Source organism: Gopherus evgoodei, chromosome 4 (genome assembly GCF_007399415.2).
Source record: "Gopherus evgoodei ecotype Sinaloan lineage chromosome 4, rGopEvg1_v1.p, whole genome shotgun sequence".
NCBI lineage: Eukaryota > Metazoa > Chordata > Testudines > Testudinidae > Gopherus > Gopherus evgoodei.
Genome location: NC_044325.1, coordinates 76276539 through 76297202, shown reverse-complemented (window position 1 = coordinate 76297202; position 20664 = coordinate 76276539). Strand labels below are relative to the sequence as shown.

The window sequence follows — 20664 nt, the reverse complement described above, 5'->3', positions numbered from 1 at the left end:
GAAACCCTTTATGAAACTGTGGTGATGCATTTCCGTGAAGGTTTTCAGACAGAGCAACATACTGTCCTAAATATTTGCCTTTCTGACAAACACAGTAAATCTGCATTCTCTCCCATGCTTGCTGCAGACAGAGACAGGGGGATAGATGGCAGAAATTCAGGACATAGAAATGTTTCTGCATATGAATATGACAATCAATCTACACTGTATGCAAAGATTTTAACCTGCTGGTGTCCAAGGAACCCAAGAGCATTGCCCACTGCAAGGATGACTCCCGTGTCAGAACTGCTCCAAGCCAAAGGAAATCGCCAAGAGACACCTGTCCTCTCTTGTGCAAGTCAATTTAAGGGATTTTAAGCAAGCAGGATTTACTGAAATCAATAACAAGGACCTCTTCCCTCATTAAATGTACCAAAGCATGCTCCTCATTCCAAGAATGCTGGAGGTTTGCAAACAAGGCTGGGACATTAGGGAGCCCAAGATGGATGAGGGCTTGCCTACAGAGAAAACTTTTACCAGTTATACAGCTATAATTGTATCAGTGTAGTTCGATAGTTATACCAATAAGGCCCCACATAGACACTCCTATTTCTGAATCAGAGTTTCAGTATGGGGAGGTATACTAAGATAATTATATCAGTTTAAATTCACATCTTAGTTTATACTGGCGTAACCTGCCTGTGCAGACAAGCCCTAAGCTTACAGTTGTCAGTTGTACTTAGTATGGAAAAGTATGCTGAAGCTGAGAGGTTAAACATGTGTTAGTGGGTGGGTATTAGTGAGTGGGAAGTGAACAGAATCTATTTTAGGAGAAAATCCCAACAGGGTTGCATAGGAGAGAGCGGGGTTTGGGGCAGGGAGGAGAAGGTGGGTACACCATGGCAATTCTACAGGGCCACAAGAGCGTAAGCTCACATTACTGAGGAACAAGTTTCTTGTGGGCCAGCAAATCTGAAAGCACACAATAATACACCTTTAAAACCCTGGAAAAAAAAGAGTGAAGGGGCTGAGCAAGGCCTGGGCCTCCAGAGCCCTGTGCAACTATGGAAAGGGTGAGGGATGAAGTAACTATCACTGCCTGCTCTTGGATCCAGTAGAGCACACAGGTAGTAACTATCACATATGCCTCCTTACCCAAGATCCCTAAACAAAGACTAAAGAGGGGGAGAGAAATTTACAATCTGATTCAACCAGAGTAGAAAGACAAGAAACCAAGGCAGCTTGCTAGCACTTCAGGGAACGCTCTCTAGGATTCCAGAAGCAAAAGCAAGCCACTGAAAGCTGAAAAGCATGGTGGTGATGGAAGGGAAGGATAGTGATGAAAGTATTGACCTATCCCCATCTTTCTCACCTATTACAGAGGGCGGGAGAGATGTGGTGTAAGGTCTGAGGCCTTTTTTTCCTGCAGCCACATTAGGGCAGCAGTAGCCATGTGCTAAAAAGCAAGGGAGGGGGGGAGAGAAGGGAATCACATCCTCACATTCCATCTAAATAATATTAAAACAATGAAATATTGGGCTGTTAAGAAGATGCTCCTGTCCTAATAGTACCCACCATCACCAGATAAGATGTTTAAAGATCTGTTTATTTAAGAAAACTTTGTTTGATGACATTCTATCAGGCAAGTAATCACTTATTAACAGCAGTGAGTGTGAAATCTATACGTCTTTATTGATTTGCCTTCATGGTTCCTACTTTATTGTTTACCGATATGATTTCTGTCTGGTCTTTGTCTGTCACATAACTAATTTCACAACATTTAAATCAGTTAAGGTGGTGGTGTATGATTGGTTAAAGAATTGTTTCACAATATACTAAGATTGGTCAAATAATTATTTTGTAGTACTTAACCAATCATTTTAAGCTAAAGGTATAGCTAAGCAGGACTCAAATTTAACTGTATAAACTGGAGGTCCAAAAGGCAGTTCTTTGGAACCTAATTCCAGGACACAACCAGGATCAGAGCTGTCAGACTCAATCCCCCCGTCAACCATATCAGGCAGAACTGGAGGAGCTCTGGACAACCTGATCCTGACTGGCCACCAGGAAAAGTTGATTTGCCTTATTGGCAGTGGTGAGCACTGTAAGCTTAGTGTGTGCATTCTGCTCTGGTAACTGTTAACAAATAGAAGTTAAGAATACTACTGTGTAAGGCACTTTCACTGGTAAAAGGCCCTGTAAACCCTCCGAAGAATGCACCCTGAGTCCTAGGAACCCGGAAAGGGTGGGGGTGCCTAAATTAACCAGGTTATGCCTTGAGCCCATGGAAGGATAAAAGTGGGGCACCCTAGAGAGTGTGGGTAACAGTGGAAGCTAAACCAGCTCAATAAGAGCAGAAAAGGGAAAGATGAATCAGGAAAGGAAAGAGTATCAGGAAAGATAAAGCAAAGAAGGGACAATTGGAAAGACGGAAGGAAAACAAAAAAGGTTTCACAGCGAGAGGTCAGCAGACAAAACTGAAAGATGAGTCACAAGGCAAATCCCAACGCAGAGGTCCCCACGCTAGGTCCCTGTTATCAGCCAGAGAGAGACAATGAAGCAGAGGAAAGAGAGACAGAAAATGTCCTTAAGATGCAGAGGGGCAGAATTCAATACGGAATTTTCATTCCCAAAAAGCTCAGTTAGCCCAGAGGGAAGAAAGACTCCTCAGCATGAAATGAAAAGGGGCCTCAGGAACTGCGTGAATATTATCTGCAGGGGAACACATTTCTCTACCGGTATCGGCTTTGCTGTGTGAATGGAGAACGTACCAACCATTTTCACCAGCAGAACCACCTTCCTCAGAAGATGAATGGGAGGCAATAATGGAAATACTAAGGGCTGTGTTTGCTGGACTCTCCCCTCACACAATGGGCCTGTGAAGCTGTCACACTGATGCGCCTCCAGCCCACAGAGTTGCTTAGGGAAAGCTATTAGGCAGCTGACTCTTCTGCATATCTCCCCTCATTTACATCTTACACAAACAAAGGCCACAATGAAAAGAGAAGATGCATGCACTACCCCTGCGCTTTCGAGTATTTAATTGCTGGAGCATGAAATGACAGCTCCTCTGAATAACATTTCAGAAAAATTCTGCCACCCCCTTAATCCTCACCAGGAAAGGGATTTATCTGCTGCTACCTTGGGAGGTGCTAAATTCAATTCTGTCCTTCATAAAAGGGGCTTCACCTTGAATCAAATATCATGGGGTATGCTGCTACCCCAGCAGGAGGTGGTGCTGTAGGAAGTGAGGGTAAGAGCTCTGACAGTGGGAGGTTAGTTCTTCTGATGCCAGAAGGAGACATTGTTGAGGACAGTCTAGAAGCCCAGGCCACTGGAGTGCTCACAGCTCCCACAGTCCCAATACCCCTGAGCAGATTATTTTGTATGGGGATCCTGTGCTTGGAAAATGCAAGTGTGATAAGGATCAAAATAAAAGTGGATACTTGCAACAGTTGGAAAAGTTCTAGTTTGAAATGGAACAAATAATGAATGAATGGAAGGTCACAATCAACAGGGCAGGGAATGCGAGATGGACCTTTCTTATCTCAATGCCTATGACATAGGGCCGGTGTAAGGATATTTTGCGCCCTTGGCAAAACTTCCACCTTGCGCCCCCCCCCCCCCGACGTCCAGCCCCCACCTTCCTACAGCCAAGTTCCCCCCAGGGGTCCAGATGTTCACAAAGTCCAGGGGGCACCGGAAAGGGGGGGGGGCGCAAAGAGGGGGCCATATGGGGGCTCTTCCAGGGGGTGAAGGTGGCAGAGAGCGGGGTGCACAGGATTGTTGCAGGAGGTGGAGGTGGCCCAGAGGTAGAGGGGGCCGGGGTGTAGTGATAGGGAAGAGATTGCATAGAGGCAAAAAGGGCTCATTGCAGGGGGTGCAGTGGCAGGGAGGGAGTGGCAAAAGGGAGAAGTGAGCAGGAGGGGGTTGTTGCAAGGGGCTGGCAGGGGCAGAGGTGTCTGTGCCCAGGATTGTTGCAGGGGGGTGGAGGTGGCAGGGAGGAGTTTGCACATGGGAGAAGTGGGCAGGTGGGAGATGGCAGGCGGCAGGCCTTAAGGTTGATGCAGGGGTGAAGGTCACCGTGGCTGGCTTGGGGGGTTGCCGAGTGGAGGCTGCCCTGCCCAGAGGCAAAAGTGGCAGGACAGGGTGGGTTGTTGGGGCAGGGGGTGCACAGAAGAGAAGGTAACTGGTCAGTGGGTGAGGAGTGGGTGGTGCTGGCTGGGGGAGGGAGGCCTGGGTTGCTCCCACATACACCATTCCCCAGGCCAGGGACTGGACCTGCCCACCCCCCGGCACTCCGCGGGCCTGTGCGGCTCCCCACAGCCCAGCTAGGTACCTTGCAGGTGGAGTAGAACCCAGCTTCTCCGCCCGAAGAACAGAGCGCAGCTGCACCTTCTTCCCTGCGCCGCGGGCCGAGCTGGGCTCCTCACTGCCCCTGGGGCTCTCAGTGGCGACACAGGCAGCCAGCCCCCCTGTGCCCGAGCCTGCTCTCACTGCCACCACTGAGAGCCCCGGGGGCGGCAGGGAGCCCAGCTCAGCCCGCGGTGCAGCAAAGTAGGTGCAGCTGCTAGCGCTAGCCCCTCCTCTTCCCCGCTCCGCTGCCGGCTGCTCCCCCGGGGAGAGGGACTGGCTGCACCACGGGCAGACCCTCTGGAGCCAGGGAGCAGCAGCAGCCTTGTGCTCCGCTGTTTAAAAAAATTGAGGGGCACCGCTTTTTGGTGCCCCCAACCACTTGGCGCCCTCGGCGGCCACCTAGTCCGCCTAATGGTTGCATCGGCCCTGCTCTGACAGTAACTGGTGCCCAAGCTCTTCGAGCAACCCACTACAGTTAGTCAGATGCCTGTGTAAAGAACCTCACCCTTCCATATAGTGGAAAGAACTTGCTGCAAGTCAGTTTTGTCAGGACCATGCCACAGTACAGTCCAACAGCACAGCTCCAAGCAGAGGCTTGCATAGAAACCAGTATAGGGGATTAAGAATGGAGGAAGGCCTCATCTAAGAAGAAAACCACCCTGCAGAAATAGTGAGAGAGAGAACCAGTCATCTTAGAAGTTTGCTGTCCTCAGCTCTGACTGGAGGAATCTCTCTGCTACACATTGGTCCATTTATCATCTGTACAGAAGTCAGGGTTCAACCTTATAACCCCTGTGAGAAGGGAGCCCCCAAAGCTGTCTCCATAGTTACAGTAAATGGAGAATGGAAGCACATGCTGACTATGCTCTCCCTCAATGAAGCACCACTGTCACCTGAAAGATCTTCCTTGCTCCTACTCTGCTACAGCTTTGAGTTCATGTCCCTCCTTGGATTCTGCTCTTGACATGAAGGACAGGACAGGATCCTGCTTAACCAGAACTCCAGCAGCAAGTCAGCTGGAGGCATTGAAGTGAAGTAGGCAGCTCAATTTGTGTCTCATTTGTTTGTTATAAAAGTGCAGAGGACTGATTAGTGACAGATGCTGCTCTAATTTCTGATCAAATGGCCTAAACAAGCCTGAGACAAGTTTGCTTATTGAGCAGCAGGAACTTATAGACCAGCCACTGGGAAAACAGTGTGATGTAGTGGGAAGAGGCAGGGTGCACAAACTTACTCAAAGTCTTCAAACTCCAGCTCATTTCCCTCTACGGATGGGCCTTGGTTCTCTGAGGTGGAAGCAGACGACGAGGAAGAGCGGAGACGATTCTGCTGGTAACGCATGGAGCGCTGACGAATACTGTCCCTCCGGGAAAGATACTGGATCATTCTCTGGGCATAATATGCTGCAGGAGATAACCTGAAAAAGGAAGAGAGAAAGAAACATGTTATAATCTGTAATATGAGGACCCAAAGAAACAGAGAATGAGTGCGTAATCCTACTTTTCCTGTTGAAATCTGGTGATCGCGAGGCAAAGGACATTGCACCTCGTATACAATGGCTGGGAAATAGGTGGTACAGAGACAAGCAAAAAATAGGAAAAGAGCGCAAGGAAACTTCCCCTTTAAAGATAAGCCTTCTACTTCATTCTCCAGCTGGGGAACAGACACAACAGTATCTGCAGACAGCACCACTGATGGTTAACAGACACTTGTTTTTTCAGATTTCTTGGAACATGCTCTTTCATTATCACCACCTCAGCCAACTAATTCCAGCAGAGGGCTCTGAACCACCACCAAGAACCAAGGCCATTCACAATAAGGATCCTGCTAATCAGTTCTGAGGGCAAAGGCAGCAGCAACTTTCAGATGAGACATTAAGCAGAGGTCTGTGCCTGCTGCTAGTCACTACAATACAAGGTACAGGAGGAACTCAATTTTTCATGAAGAGCTACAAACGAATACTTGGTTGAAGGTCCTTTTAGAATTTAGTCCCAAGGGACACAATTCTAATGACCTGGTCAATAATCAAACAAACAGATTTTATCAGCCCAGGCTGTGCAAAGGCTATAAATGGACACAGATAGGAGTTGCTAGACTCCTGGGATATATGTTCTTATTATTGTAAAGCACATTGGGATATTGAAGAATCAGAGCAGGGACAGAGGGACGGTGAAGAAATTTGGCAGCATGTGACTTCCAGAAGAAGGAGGAGCGTCCATGTACCAGCAATGGAGATACAGGTGAGAAACCATTTATGTTCTCTCCACAGGTACTAATGCAGAGAGTGGACTAGATGATATATCTGAGGGAAGGGAGCAGAAGGAGACTCCACTAATTGGAAGGCATGAGATGCACTGTCCTAGGGATGGGGGTTCCACAACCACCGCTCCCAAGAGAAGGAGGTAGGCGGTGGTGGTCAGGGACTCTCTCCTCAGGGGGACTGAGTCATCTATCTGCTGCCTCGACTGGGAAAAAACGAGAGGTCTGCTGCTTGCCAGGAGCTAGGATTCACAATGTGACAGAGAGATTGCCGAGACTCATCAAATCCTTGTATCGCTACCCCTTCCTGCTTCTCCACATGGGCACCAATGATTCTGCCAAGAATGACCTTGAGCGGATCACTGCAGCCTACGTGGCTCCGGGAAGAAGAAAATAGAAGTTTGAGGTGCAAGTGGTGTTCTTGTTCATCCTCCCTGTGCAAGGAAAAGGCCTGGGTAGAGACCATTGAATAGTGGAAGTCAAAGAATGGCTACGCAGGTGGTGTCGGAGAGAAGGCTTTGGATTTTTTGACCACGGGATGGTGTTCCAAGGAGGAGGAGTGCTAGGCACCTAATAAAGAGATGGAAGAGCATCTTCGCAAGCAGGCTGGCTAACCTAGTGAGGAAGGCTTTAAACTAGGTTCACCGGGGGAAGGAGACTAAAGCCCTGAGGTAAGTTAGGAAATGAGATACCGGGAAGAAGCACAAGCAGGAGAGACCAAGAGGGGAGGACTCCTGTCTCATACTGAGAAAGCTTACAAGAAGTGGAAGATTGGACAAATGACCAGGGAGGAGTATAAAAATATTGCTCAGGCATGCAGGAGTGAAATCAGGAAGACCAAATCAAACTTGGAGTTGCAGCTAGCAAGAGATGTTAAGAGCAACAAGAAGGGTTTCTTCAGGTATGTTAGCAACAAGAAGAAAGTCAAGGAAAGTGTGGGCCCCTTACTGAATGAGGGAGGCAACCCAGTGACAGAGGATGTGGAAAAAGCTAATGTACTCAATGCTTTTTTTGCCTCTGTCTTCAAGAACAAGGTCAGCTTCCAGACTGCTGCACTGGGCAGCACAGCATGGGGAGGAGGTGACCAGCCCTCTGTGTAGAAAGAAGTGGTTTGAGACTATTTAGAAAAGCTGGATGAGCACAAATCCATGGGGCCGGATGCACTGCATCCGAGGGTGCTAAAGGAGTTGGTGGATGTGATTGTAGAGCCATTGGCCATTATCTCTGAAAACTCATGGCAATCGAGGGAGATCCCAGATGACTGGAAAAAGGCTAATGTAGTGCCCATCTTTAAAATAGGAAAGGAGGAGGATCCAGGGAACTACAAGCCAGTCAGCCTCACCTCAGTGCCTGGAAAAATCATGGAGCAGGTCCTCAAGGAATCAATTTTGAAGCACACAGAGGAGAGGAAAGTGATCAGGAACAGTAAGCATGGATTCACAAAGGGCAAGTCATGCCTGACTAACCTAATTGCCTTTAATGAGGAGATAACTGGGTCTGTGGATGAGGGGAAAGCAGTGGATATGTTATTCCTTGACTTTAGCAAAGCTTTTGATATCATCTCCCACAGTATTCTTGGCAGCAAGTTAAAGAAGTATGGGCTGGATGAATGGATTATAAGGTGGACAGAAAGCTGGCAAGATTGTCGGGCTCAACGGGTAGTGAACCAGCTCATGTCTAGCTGGCAGCTGGTATCAAGCGGAGTGCTCTGGGGACGGTTTTGTTCAGTGTCTTCATTAATGATCTTGGAGGATGGCATGGAATAAGCTCTCAGCAAGTCTGCAGATGACACTAAACTGAGAGGAGTGGTAGATACGCTGGAGGGTAGGGATAGGATACAGAGGGATCTAGACAAATTAGAGGATTGGGCCAAAAGAAACCTGATGAGGCTCAACAAGGACAAGTGCAAAGTCCTGCTACAGAATAGGGACCAAATGTCTAGGCAGCAGTTCTGTAGAAAAGGACCTAGGGGTTATAGTGAATTAGAACCTGGATATGAGTCAACAGTGTGCCCTTGTTGCCAAGAAGGCTAACAGCATTTTGGGCTGTATAAGTAGGTGCATTGCCAGCAGATCGAGTGATGTGACCATTCCCCTCTATTCAACATTGGTGAGGCCTCATCTGGAGTAGTGTGTCCAGTTTTGGGCCCCACACTACAAGGAGGATGTGGAAAGATTAGAAAGAGTCAAGCGGAGGGCAACAAAAATGATTAGGGGGCTGCAGCACATGACTTCTGAGGAGAAGCTGAGGGAACTGGGCTTGGTTAATCTGCAGAAGAGAAGAATGAGGGGGGATTTGATAGCTGTTTTCAATTACCTGAAAGGGGGTTCCAAAGAGGATGGATCTAGACTGTTCTCAGTGGCAGCAGATGACAGAACAAGGAGTAATGGTTTCAGGTTGCAGTGGGGGAGGTTTAGGTTGGATATTAGGAAAAACTTTTTCACTAGGAGGGTGAAGCAGCACTGGAACGAGTTACCTAGGAAAGTCATGGAATCTCCTTTCTTAGGAGGTTTTTAAAGTCAGGTTTGACAAAGCCCTGGCTGGGGTGATTTAGTTGGGAATTGGTCCTACTTTGAGCAGGGGGTTGGACTAGATGACCTACTGAAGTCCCTTCCAACCCTGATATTCTAGGATTCTAGTATGAAAGACATAATGAGAAACCAATGTCTACTCACCTGTGCCTAGCAGTCCCCCCACTGCCATACCATAAATCCTGAGCATGCATAAATGCTTCTGCACATAACCAGCACCTGTTACAGGCAGACAGGGAAGTGACTATCTACATCCTGGTAGTCAAGACCATATTAATAGCTGGCCAGAAGGAATCTCATTTAGCTGAGCCTACCAATGAAATTCTCTTTTCACTGGGAAGACCAGTGAGACAACTAGGGTCTTGAATCACCCTTCCAGATGACAGACTAGCTTCTAGTGATCTGTACTCTGCAACACTCCCTACTGGATACCAGCCTGCTTTTCTCTCTACATATGCTTGATTAGACAATCTCAGGAGGCCAACAAAACAACTTTTAGTGGCCAATATATGTCATTCAATATCTGTAATCAAACAGTAATAATCCAGATTTCTTCCTGCAGCACTTGATCCAGAAGAGGAGGTGAATTTAGTAAGTCACTCGGGTAAGCAGGAGGGTCACTTCAGAACCCACAATAGATGAATAGTGCCATTCACCAAAAACCATGACATTCACACGAATGCCAAATGGAGTCAAAGCTCAACAGCTCTGTCTCACTTTGCAAACAGAGGAGCTGAGGTTTCACTCAGTGAGGGCAATCTCATCAGGTAACCACGGCATTTACCAACTCAGATGGATGCCTGCACGTTAAGAAGCTTGTGTGTTGTAATGATGCTCATTTTGTAATATGGTAATGCCATTAACTAGAGAGCTCTGATGACTATATTCCTGTATAATGTCTCTTTAAACAAAAGCTCAATGTTGTAGCGATTATTGTTTTGTTTCTGATAGTTACATGGCAAGGATTTGTATGCTGTTAATACTTCCTAAAGTTTTTTGCGAGGGGGCGGAGGGGGGAAGCAACAGATGTAAATGTGTACAATTTTCTATGCTTGATTAGACAATCTCAGGTGGCGGCGTTTACTGCTTAAATGCAAATTAAGCAGAGTGCACATTCCTTTGTTTAGGACAGACCTGTTTGCCAACATCTGTTTGGGCAGAGATGTCGGGTTTGGAACATGTTTAACACCATCATACAGGGGAATCTTATAACTTCACATGCAATGTTGCCACACACATTTTACCAGGACAACATTGACCAGCAAATTATGAGTTTTCAAATGATATATCTTACAAGGCATATTTTGTACAAAGATTATTACAATAGAGTATAGGATGTGAATAAAGGCATGTATTCTGTCAGAGCTACTTAGCAACACACAAACTTTGTAGTAGTCCACAAGAATTTAGGCTACTTTTGACACTACAGGATCCAAATTAATTCAGTACATAAGGTGCATATGGATCACACAGATGCTTGCAGTGAATGGACTTAAATTACCAACGCAGGTGGTACAGACTGAGAGACTGCATTGCTGGATGTGTGACAACAATTGTTCAAGCTGCTGACTGTGAACCCTGAGGCCAATTTTAGCAATACAGAATCCAGCACCAAGCAGTGTAGTCTGAAAAAGACTACAGTATGGAGCATGGTGCTGACTGATGAGGAACCTAGAAGAGGAGGATCCGAATGGCAGCATTCAAACACTTGCGTTAGTTGGCTCTAAAGCAAAAGTTCAAACATACTGCACCCTAAATAGAGAGGTGGGCATGCAAGGTAATACAAAGTGCTCAGTTACAACCCACAAAACTCTAACCAGTCTGGCCATGCAGACAAATGGGCAATCAAGATCTTAGGGAAGATCACTTCTTTTCAGAATGAGGAATCTCCAAGCCTAAAGAATCCCTCTCTCCTCTTGTTTCCTGAGAAAACTCTCCACCTGCTGAAGGAGGTCTGGTCTCTGTTCCTGAAAACACCTGAAGGATCACTGAAGTAACACTAGGTACGCCTTCTGACCAAGAGAGAATTACACTTGCATTTTCATGTCCCCTGCCCCAAGCTGTCCAGAAGCAGAGTAACTCCCCTCTCCCTGTTGCTGACAGCAGAGCTGTTTAAAGCTGATGGACTTGCTTCCATTAGTACACAAGACTCAGCAGTCAACATGTATATTTTAACTAAGTAACTGATTTCTGGTTTCTACTCTGTTGTCAAGCCTGTAAGCACAATTAGATCAGCCGAGCAGGTCCAGAAACCTCTGCTGTCTGTTATCAAGGTTCTGTAGTATGGCTTCCAGCACATGAATACCCACAGACACGTCCTGGCTGATCCCAAAGTCAGCCTCATGGCAAGATGGCAGTGTAGGATACCAGTCTACCATAGGAAAGTAGGAACACACCTCACCAGGAGCAGCTGTTCCACATAATGAAATATCTCCCCTTCGGGGTTAACCCTCTTGTTCTATGCCTATTCCCTGCTTGAGGGAACAGAGCGAAAGACGAATGAAAGACAAGGAAACCAGGAGGCCTCTTCAGATTTGGCAATAAAGAATAACTTCAAGTGAGCAACCACAGACTACTCATTCTAGTGATCTCACATATTGCCAGTTATCTTGCAGACTGTGCTACAGATACATGCCCACCCATTTGAACTGAGGCAAAGCTAGGTACCAGGAACTAACTGCTGCTCCTGTGTCTTCCAGGCTTCCTGAGCAGATGAGGATGTATTGCATGTAAGCAACTCAACTCACCAGGTTCAACATTAAAATCTGCTGAATAGACAACACCACAGTCCTACCCATAATAACTGCTCCAGCAACTTTGATTTTCTGGGGGTCTTTTCTACTACATACAATCTGACATGTAGTTGCTTGGAGAAACAGAGTCCAGGTAAAACTGTCTAGGTGTGATATTAATATGAACACCCTTATTTCAAGCTGTACTAGCATAACTGCCATCAAAGAGCACCTGTCCTAGGGCAGCAGTTCCCTTGGTCCTTTCCTTTCCTTTCCTTTCCTATTGTCTTAGTAAATCTGGAAGTCCAGGGAAAGGACTTAACAGACAAGCTGATCTTGAAGTCCAACAAATGAGAACATCTAAACAGAGGACAGGCCCTTTCAACTCCATCATAAGATTCCTGGGAATTTTGAAATATAGCTTCAAAGTGATCCAAATTTTCCTTGTCTCATTCAATATCCTACACAATTGATTCAAACCAAGCACCACTCCTCACACAACAAGTGGTTGGTGCAACCTAAAAATCTAGATCAAACAGAATCACCTTGAACTGAAATTCTTTAAAGTGTAGCTGAAGTTTTTAAAGCTTCTCTAGAGACAAGACACAGCTTGTTTGTTTTTTAAAGAGTTATTTAATTCCATCTCTGCTTCAAGTAACTTTTCCACTGTGTTTTGTAGGAGGCATCTGGTAGGTGCAGACCTATTGTTGCATCATCAGAAGATTCTGCAGCACACTCAGCTGCAATCAATGGAAATAACAGCTTCCCCTACATTTCTGGGCAGGTCTAGGGGAAATTGGAAAGATTCCATTGTCTCAAAGGATGCCCGTTGGTCCAGCATAATCAATAAACCTGAGGGAAGCTATGCAATGTTCATACCCTTACCCCCACTCAAACTTGCAGCTCCAGTTGATGGATCCATGCACCTAACCCTCTGCAAGAGAGAAGGATCTGCTATTAAACACGGATTAATCTCACAACACTGGTCTTTTCCTCCAGTAGATCCTTATAACCCCAATTCTCACACTTAAAACATTCACCACTATTTACAGCCCTCAAAGTTCCATGTGGTGAGAGCAAGAATTGGTTTTAAAAACTGTTTCCAAGATGAAAACTGCACTTGATTTTGTTCCCCAGTGTAACGGATACCTGGAGCAGCTGTAGCTTCTGTCACATGTTACAGAAATTCAACATGGAAGAGATTAATTGGGCTTTGCCTACATTGGACTTTCGTTCTCCCGCCGACAAAAAACTTCAACCCCCAATGAGCAGCAGCAGCTTAGTTGGCAGGAGAATGCTCCTGCTGACAAAGCACTGTTTACACAGGTGCTTGTTATCGGTAAAACTTTTGTTTGTGTGTGTGTTTCACACCTTTTGAACGACAAAAGTTTTACTGACGACAAGCATTCATGTGAACAGTGCTTTGTCAGCAGAAGCATTCTCCAGCTGACTAAGCTGTTGCTGCTCATTGGGGGTTGAAGTTTTTTGTCGGCGGGAGAACTCTCTCCCGCCAACAAACAGCAGCTACACTGTGCTCCTTTTAGCAGCCTGGCTGCAGCGGCACAACTGTGTCACTAAAAGCTGCATAGTGTAAACATAGCCTAAGACTCATCTCCCAGAGAACAGAGCCACTCTGGATTTAGGTGTTCCAGTCAATGGGGTGTCTTCCACATTACAACTAATAGCACTCACTGTTAGAAAATTCCCACATATCCAGATAAAGTTCTCTGTTGCCCCATGTATTCCTAACATTTAATTTTAATTTTAATCTTTCCTTGTAAATAAATCCCTCCAGCCCCCCTTTTAGCCACTTTCATTAGTCCTCCAACACACATTTGATACATTTGTCAGCTTCTTTCTGGTTTTCAATCACCCAAGAGTGATAGCAGCATTCTCTGTGGGTCATTCAGAGCCTCAGAGAAACACTAGCCCCCAGCCCACACTCCAGAATGAAAGCTCACAGTACATGAAGGTTTTGTGGCAGTGGACTCTATCACATTTTTGACACCATGTTGAACTATAGGCTTATAATCATTTATTGCCTTTTTTACCCTTGAGTCTTTCCACAGCATTTCCCTCCCACTGAATGCTGGTATTTCAAATTAGCTTCCCAGAGATGGATTAATATGCTTATATTTTGGGGAGATAAGATGTGTATTTTAAGTCCTTACCCATATTACTAACCTTGTCTACCCAGGGAGATTTATTGTTGTAATTGTACAGGTATAAGTCCTTGCGTGGACACTGCCTTTTTTCAATTTAGCTTATGTTACTCTTATTACTGCCAAACCTCCCAAGTTAGTATCATGTAACAACATGCAGATTTAATCTCTTTCAGATCATTAAAATGGTCACATTAAACCCAGCTCCTGCAGCAAGTCACTGTACACTTTACCTCGGTACATTCTAGGGTGACCAGATAGCAACTGTGAAAAAACGGGACGGGGTGGGGGATAATAGGCACCTATATAAGAAAAAAATCCTCCAAAACGGGACTGCCTCTATAAAAACGGGAATCTGGTCACCCTAGTACATTCCCACTGACTGTTTCCCTTTGCATAGGGTCCCTTTAACCCAACTTCAGTTCACATGACAGCATCAAAGGTTTCATGAGTAGCTACACCAGATGATATAGCTGCCGAATTCTCAGTCATTAGCTTTGCTAATTCCTTCCAAAACTGACCACATTTGTCACGATTTAGTCTTTATAAACCTTCAATGCCACTTATTGTTCATGGTTCCATTACCCTCTTCTGACAGATTCTCTCTGTGGGTCACACAACCCCGGCTGTTGCTTTCTTGATAATGCTAAGTAGTACGGGCAGAAATTACTCCTTTATGGCTTTGATAATTCTGCCACATTTGATTTTTTTTTTTTAAATTCTCCAAAACATTCTCATCTATCAATGTCTCCGCGGGCTAAACAGCGCTGCATGTGTTTTGCTCTCTCTAATGTCAGTATTTCAGGACTTTTCAGAAACAATTTTCAGTGCTTTGCTTTTTGTTAGCAAACACACTTAATGCCCTAGGTCATGCCATTCAGACTCACAGATGTGGATAGGTTAAATTTTTCCAAGTATTCTCTCACCTGCTTCCATCAACAGTTACATTTACAAGGCTCTCAGAATAGGTCTTTTCTCCTCCCCCCCCCCCGACTTTTCGTGAAGAGACAGATTTATCAGACTTATCATTGATTTCATCATTCATCTATTGATGAGCCTGCTTCCTCTGTTGTATTTCCCCCCCAATATATGTTTGTAAGATCCCTTAAGACTTTCACCCCCTTCAGCAGCGTTAATTCATCCTTCCTTTATTATTTACCTCCAAGACGACCATATATTGTCCTTTATTTCCAAATTTTGTTAGGTTTCTTCACACTCAGATCTTTGAGCCATGTCCTCAAAGTCATTCCGGTCTCCTTGTCTGTGTTTTTGTTTTTAGAGCCATTGTAGTCTATGGCATCTAGAGATTCTCTAGCCTTCTCCTACATTCATGCATTACAATATTTCCATCACCTTTATTTACTTTCTTAATTTCCCAAATATTTGCTTTCCTAAAATCCAGTATCATCCTCCCCTGCACTCTCTACATCCTCTCACCTGACTATGTTGCATCCAAATAGGTTGCTATCATTGGCTCCAACCTACCCTATTATTTGTACATCCTCGCTTGGTCCCTTTCTATTAGTCAAGCAGCAGATCCAGGGTGGTTTCTCTTCTGGTTTGAATTATCTGCTTTCTGGATCATAAGGCTACCCTCCAGGTTCCTTGAGAACATCAGATCTGTGTGCAGTTGTATGGAGTGTTTCCCTCCACTCAGTTCATCTGACAGACAGATGTAGGAAGAGAGAAGGAAGAGGAAGAGTTCTCTTCCCCAAATGGGGCTAAATCCAACCTCGACCAAGACCCTCATACAGTAACAGGCTCTTTGTACCTCATTACCTCTCTTTTGTCTCTCTGTTATTGCCCAAGGCCTTTTGATTTAAATGAAAGGTAGTGTGCAAGGGGCTCGTCATCACCAAAGGGCATAGGACTCTCCAAACCCAATACTATGGTCATCTCCATAGTGATGTGCCAGAAAGGGTGAGATGGATCAGATATTAGTACTATTCCCAAGGGGATCAGTATATGTTGCTGCCACAGCAGTAATGCCTCTGGCAGTGAAACAGGATTCAATATGGGATTGTACTTAGTCCTTACCTGGCTGGATCTGGGTAGATTGGGTGCTCCCGGGACCCCTGCTCCATCATAGCGTGATAGCGAAATGAGGGAAGATTCCAGCAGCCTCCTAGAAATAAAAACAAAAATGTTAATGTCAGTAAGTGACCAGCTGAAAGTCCTACAGCAGCAGCCCCATGTCTCCTGCTTCCTTACATCTCCTGAGATCTTTTGTGTTACTGATTCATTGCTATAGACATCCATGGGACTACAGAAACAGGGCCAGCGATAGCTGGCATAAATTTTTGCCATATAAAGATTCAAAGCATACAAGAGTCCCATTATATAGATGGAAGAACTCCCAAATTGACTCACTCCTGCATGGATGTCTCAAGAGAGAGCTGCAGACCACTGTTTTTTTCCCTTGGGGCAAGCAAGTCCAAAGTAGCCAGGCCTGTAATCACTGATGCTGCTTTAGCAGTCTGTCAGGAATTTCTGCCACCCTACGCTAAGGGGTCTCATACATGGCTGGAAGATGCTCTTGACAGGGAACAAACTGTGTTTGTTTACTGTCCCTCACGGATTCCCTTGCTCAGAAGTCAGGCCACGGGACACCAGAAAGCCCACACTAGTACGTCTTTATGGGTATTTTGGTGTTCTTAACAACAAAAACACACACCCACAAAACACCTTGCTTACACAGAGCTCCCTAAAACCAGCAGCCTCTCATCAACCATGATGGACAAAGCTGGAGACAAGGACCCCTCCCAATGCAGCAATGCCTGGTCCATAGCATGGATGTGTCCAGACCAGGGAATAGCTTATTGGCTGGAAACTGTCCATTAACTATCCTGGACCTAGCTAGTATTAGAGAGTACCAGTGGCTCTATGTTCTGTCACCACAGAAGAAAGACAGAAAAATGCTTGCAGTGTAAACTTCACTGAATTTGCACAGCAAGGCAGATTTCCTGTTGCCTTGCTGTCTGCCTAGGCTTGACAGTGATTAAGCTAAACACTAGGCTCTTCAGGATAACAGTGTTCTCAAACCAAATCTCTATTATGGTTTGAAAATTGATGTCTCTGCTTTAAATTATCAGAGGAATCCAAAAAAATTAGAGGGTTCACAGACTGACAACGAATGCTGAGTTACCTAGGCACTTGAGTTACTTTTCCAGAGAGTCAGCGTTTGTTATTTCTCCTGAAGAGTACATAACTCAGTTTTCCAAAGAAGCCACAATTCCTGCCACTGCTGCATGGTCGTCACTCTCTGAGCATTGCAGGAATCCCCCTGCCTCCACCCAAAAACCCCATTGTCCCTGGCTCTCTCCCCAACCCGGAAGGGAATTTCATATGCACTCCACTGAACATTATAGACTCATAGACTCATAGGTCAGAAGGGACCAATATGATCATCCAGTCCGACCTCCTGCACAAGGCAGGCCACAGAACCCTACCCATCCACTTTTATAACAACCCCTAACCCAGGACTGAGTTATTGAAATCCTCAAAATTGGTTTGAAGACCTCAAGCTGCAGAGAATCCACCAGCAAGCGACCCATGCCCCACGCTGCAGGGGAAGGCGAAAAACCTCCAGGGTCCCTGCCAATCTGCCCTGGAGGAAAATTCCTTCCCGACCCCAAATATGGCGATCAGCTAAACCCTGAGCATGTGGGCAAGACTCACCAGCCAGCACCCAAGAAGGTGCTGACACCCAAGATACTTGACACCCAAGATACTTGACACCCAAGAAGGAATTCTCTGCAGTAACCCAGTTCCCATCCCATCCAACATCTCCCCGCAGACCATTGAGCAGACTTATCTGGTGATAATCCAAGATCAATTGCCCAAATTAAACTATCCTATCATAACATCCCCTCCATATACTTATCAAGCTTAGTCTTAAAACCAGATAAGTCTTTTGCCCCCACTACTTCCCTCGGAAGGCTGTTCCAGAACTTCACTCCCCTAATGGTTAGAAACCTTCGTCTAATTTCAAGTCTAAACTTCCTAATATCCAGTTTGTACCCATTCGTCCTTGTGCCTACATTAGTACTAAACTTAAATAATTCCTCTCCCTCCCTAACGTTAACCCCCCTGATATATTTATATAGAGCAAGCATATCCCCCCGCAGCCTTCTTTTGGCCAGGCTAAACAAGCCAAGCTCTTCGAGTCTCCTTTCATAAGGCAGGTTTTCCATTCCTCGGATCATCCTAGTAGCCCGTCTCTGGACCTGTTCCAGTTTGAATTCATCCTTCTTGAACATGGGACACCAGAACTGCACACAATATTCCAGATGGGGTCTCACCAGCGCCTTATATAACGGTACTAACACCTCCTTATCCTTGCTGGAAATACCTCACCTGATGCATCCTAAAATCGCATTTGCTTTTTTAACAGCCGTATCACATTGGCGGCTCATAGTCATCCTGCTATCAACCAATACCCCAAGGTCCTTCTCCTCTCGCGTTCCAACTGATGCGTCCCCAAGGTATATCTAAATTCTTATTATTAATCCCTAAGTGCATGACCTTGCACTTTTCACTATTGTATTTCATCCTATTACTATTACTCCAGTTTACAAGGTGGTCCAGATCTTCCTGAATAGTATCCCTGTCCTTCTCTGTGTTAGCAATACCCCCCAGCTTTGTGTCATCCGCAAACTTTATTAGCACATTCCCGCTCTTTGTGCCAAGGTCAGTAATAAAAAAGGTTAAATAAGATTGGTCCCAAAACCGATCCTTGAGGGACTCCACTAGTAACCTCCTTCCAGCCTGACAGTTCACCCTTCAATATGACCCGCTGGAGTTTCCCCTTTAACCATTTCCTTATCCACCTTACAACTTTCATATTCATCCCCATCTTTTCCAATTTAACTAACAGTTCCCCATGTGGGACCGTGTCAAATGCCTTACTGAAATCGAGGTAAATTAGATCTACCGCATTTCCTTTATCTAAGTAATCCGTCACCTTCTCAAAGAAGATCAGATTGGCTTGGCACGATCTACCTTTAGTAAATCCATGTTGCAATTCGTCCCAATTACCATTGACCTCTATGTCCTTAACTACTTTCTCCCTTAAAATTTTTTCCAAGACCTTACATACTACAGACGGCAAGCTAACAGGCCTATAATTACCCGGATCACTTTTATTCCCTTTCTTAAAAATAGGAACTACGTTAGCAATTCTCCAGTCGTACGGCACAACCCCCGAGTTTATCGATTGCTTAAAAATTCTCGCTAACGGGCTCGCAATTTCACGCGCCAGTTCCTTTAATATCCTCGGATGGAGATTGTCCGGGCTCTCCGATTTTGTCCCATTAAGCTGTTCAAGTTTGGCCTCTACCTCAGTTGCGGTAATATCCACCTCCATATCCACATTCCCATTTATCATCCCTCCATTATTGCTAAACTCCTCACTAGTCTTATTAAAAACTGAGGCAAAGTACTTATTTAGATATTGGGCCATGCCTAGGTTTATCCTTAACCTTCATTCCATCCTCAGTGTATAGCGGCCCCACTTCTTCTTTCTTTGTTTTCTTCTTATTTATGTGGCTGTAGAACCTTTTACTATTGGTTTTGATTCCCTTTGCAAGGTCCAGTTCAATGCGGCTTTTAGCCTTCCTCACTTTATCCCTACATGTTCTGACCTCACCAAGGTAGCTTCCCTTGCTAATCCCGCCTTCCTTCCACTCCCTGTAAGCTTTCTGCTTTTCCTAATCCCCTCTCTGAGTTGCTTGCTCATCCAGATTGGCCTACAACTCCTGCCCATGGTTTTTTTCCCCTTTCTTGGGATGCAGGCTTCCGACAATTTCCGCAGCTGCGACTTAAAATAATTCCAGGCCTCCTCCGCATTTAAATCCACAAGTTCCTCCGTCCAATCCACTTCCCTAACTAATTTCCTTAACTCTTTAAAATTAGCCCTCGAGAAGTCAAAAACCCTAATCCCAGATCTACATTCGTTTATCCTTCCATCTAGTTTGAACTGAATCAGCTCATGATCACTCGAACCAAGGTTGTCCCCTACCACCATTTCTTCTACGAGGTCCTCACTGCTCACCAAAACCAAATCTAAAATGGCATCCCCTCTCGTAGGTACTTCAACTACTTGATGAAGAAATCCATCCGCTATCACATCCAGAAAAATCTGACCCCTATTATTCTTGCAAGCACTCGTCCTCCAGTCTATATCCGGGAAGTTGAAGTCTCCCATAATCACACATTTCCCCTTTGTGTTTACTTCATTAAAGACATTAAAGAGGTCTCTATCCATATCCAAATCAGATCCCGGTGGTCTATAGCACACCCCAAGCACTATCTCAGGGGAAGCTCTAGTTGCTTTTTTACCCAGTGTGATTTTTGCCCAGACAGACTCTGTCTTATCCATTCCATCGCTTCTTATTTCATTACAGTTAATCTCATCATTGATGTACAAGGCTACTCCACCACCTTTGCCTTTCTTCCTGTCTTTTCTAAACAGCACATAGCCTTCAATACCTGTACTCCAGTCATGAGTACTATTCCACCAGGTTTCTGTTATCCCTATAATATCCGGTTTCACTTCCTGCACCAGTAGCTCCAGTTCCTCCATCTTGTTACCTAGGCTCCTCGCATTAGTGTACAGACATTTTAATTTTTGGCGTTTGGCGTCAG

General features: G+C 45.4%; 1 protein-coding gene across 1 annotated transcript in view; it reads right to left on the bottom strand.

Annotated features, from left to right (window-relative positions):
- AMBRA1 (autophagy and beclin 1 regulator 1) overlaps positions 1-20664 on the bottom strand; it is a 218233-nt gene that overhangs the window by 134098 nt on the left and 63471 nt on the right. The window contains 3 exon segments of the mRNA XM_030559918.1: positions 5570-5752; positions 16057-16094; positions 16096-16144. Coding sequence (XP_030415778.1) covers positions 5570-5752; positions 16057-16094; positions 16096-16144 — 270 coding nt within the window.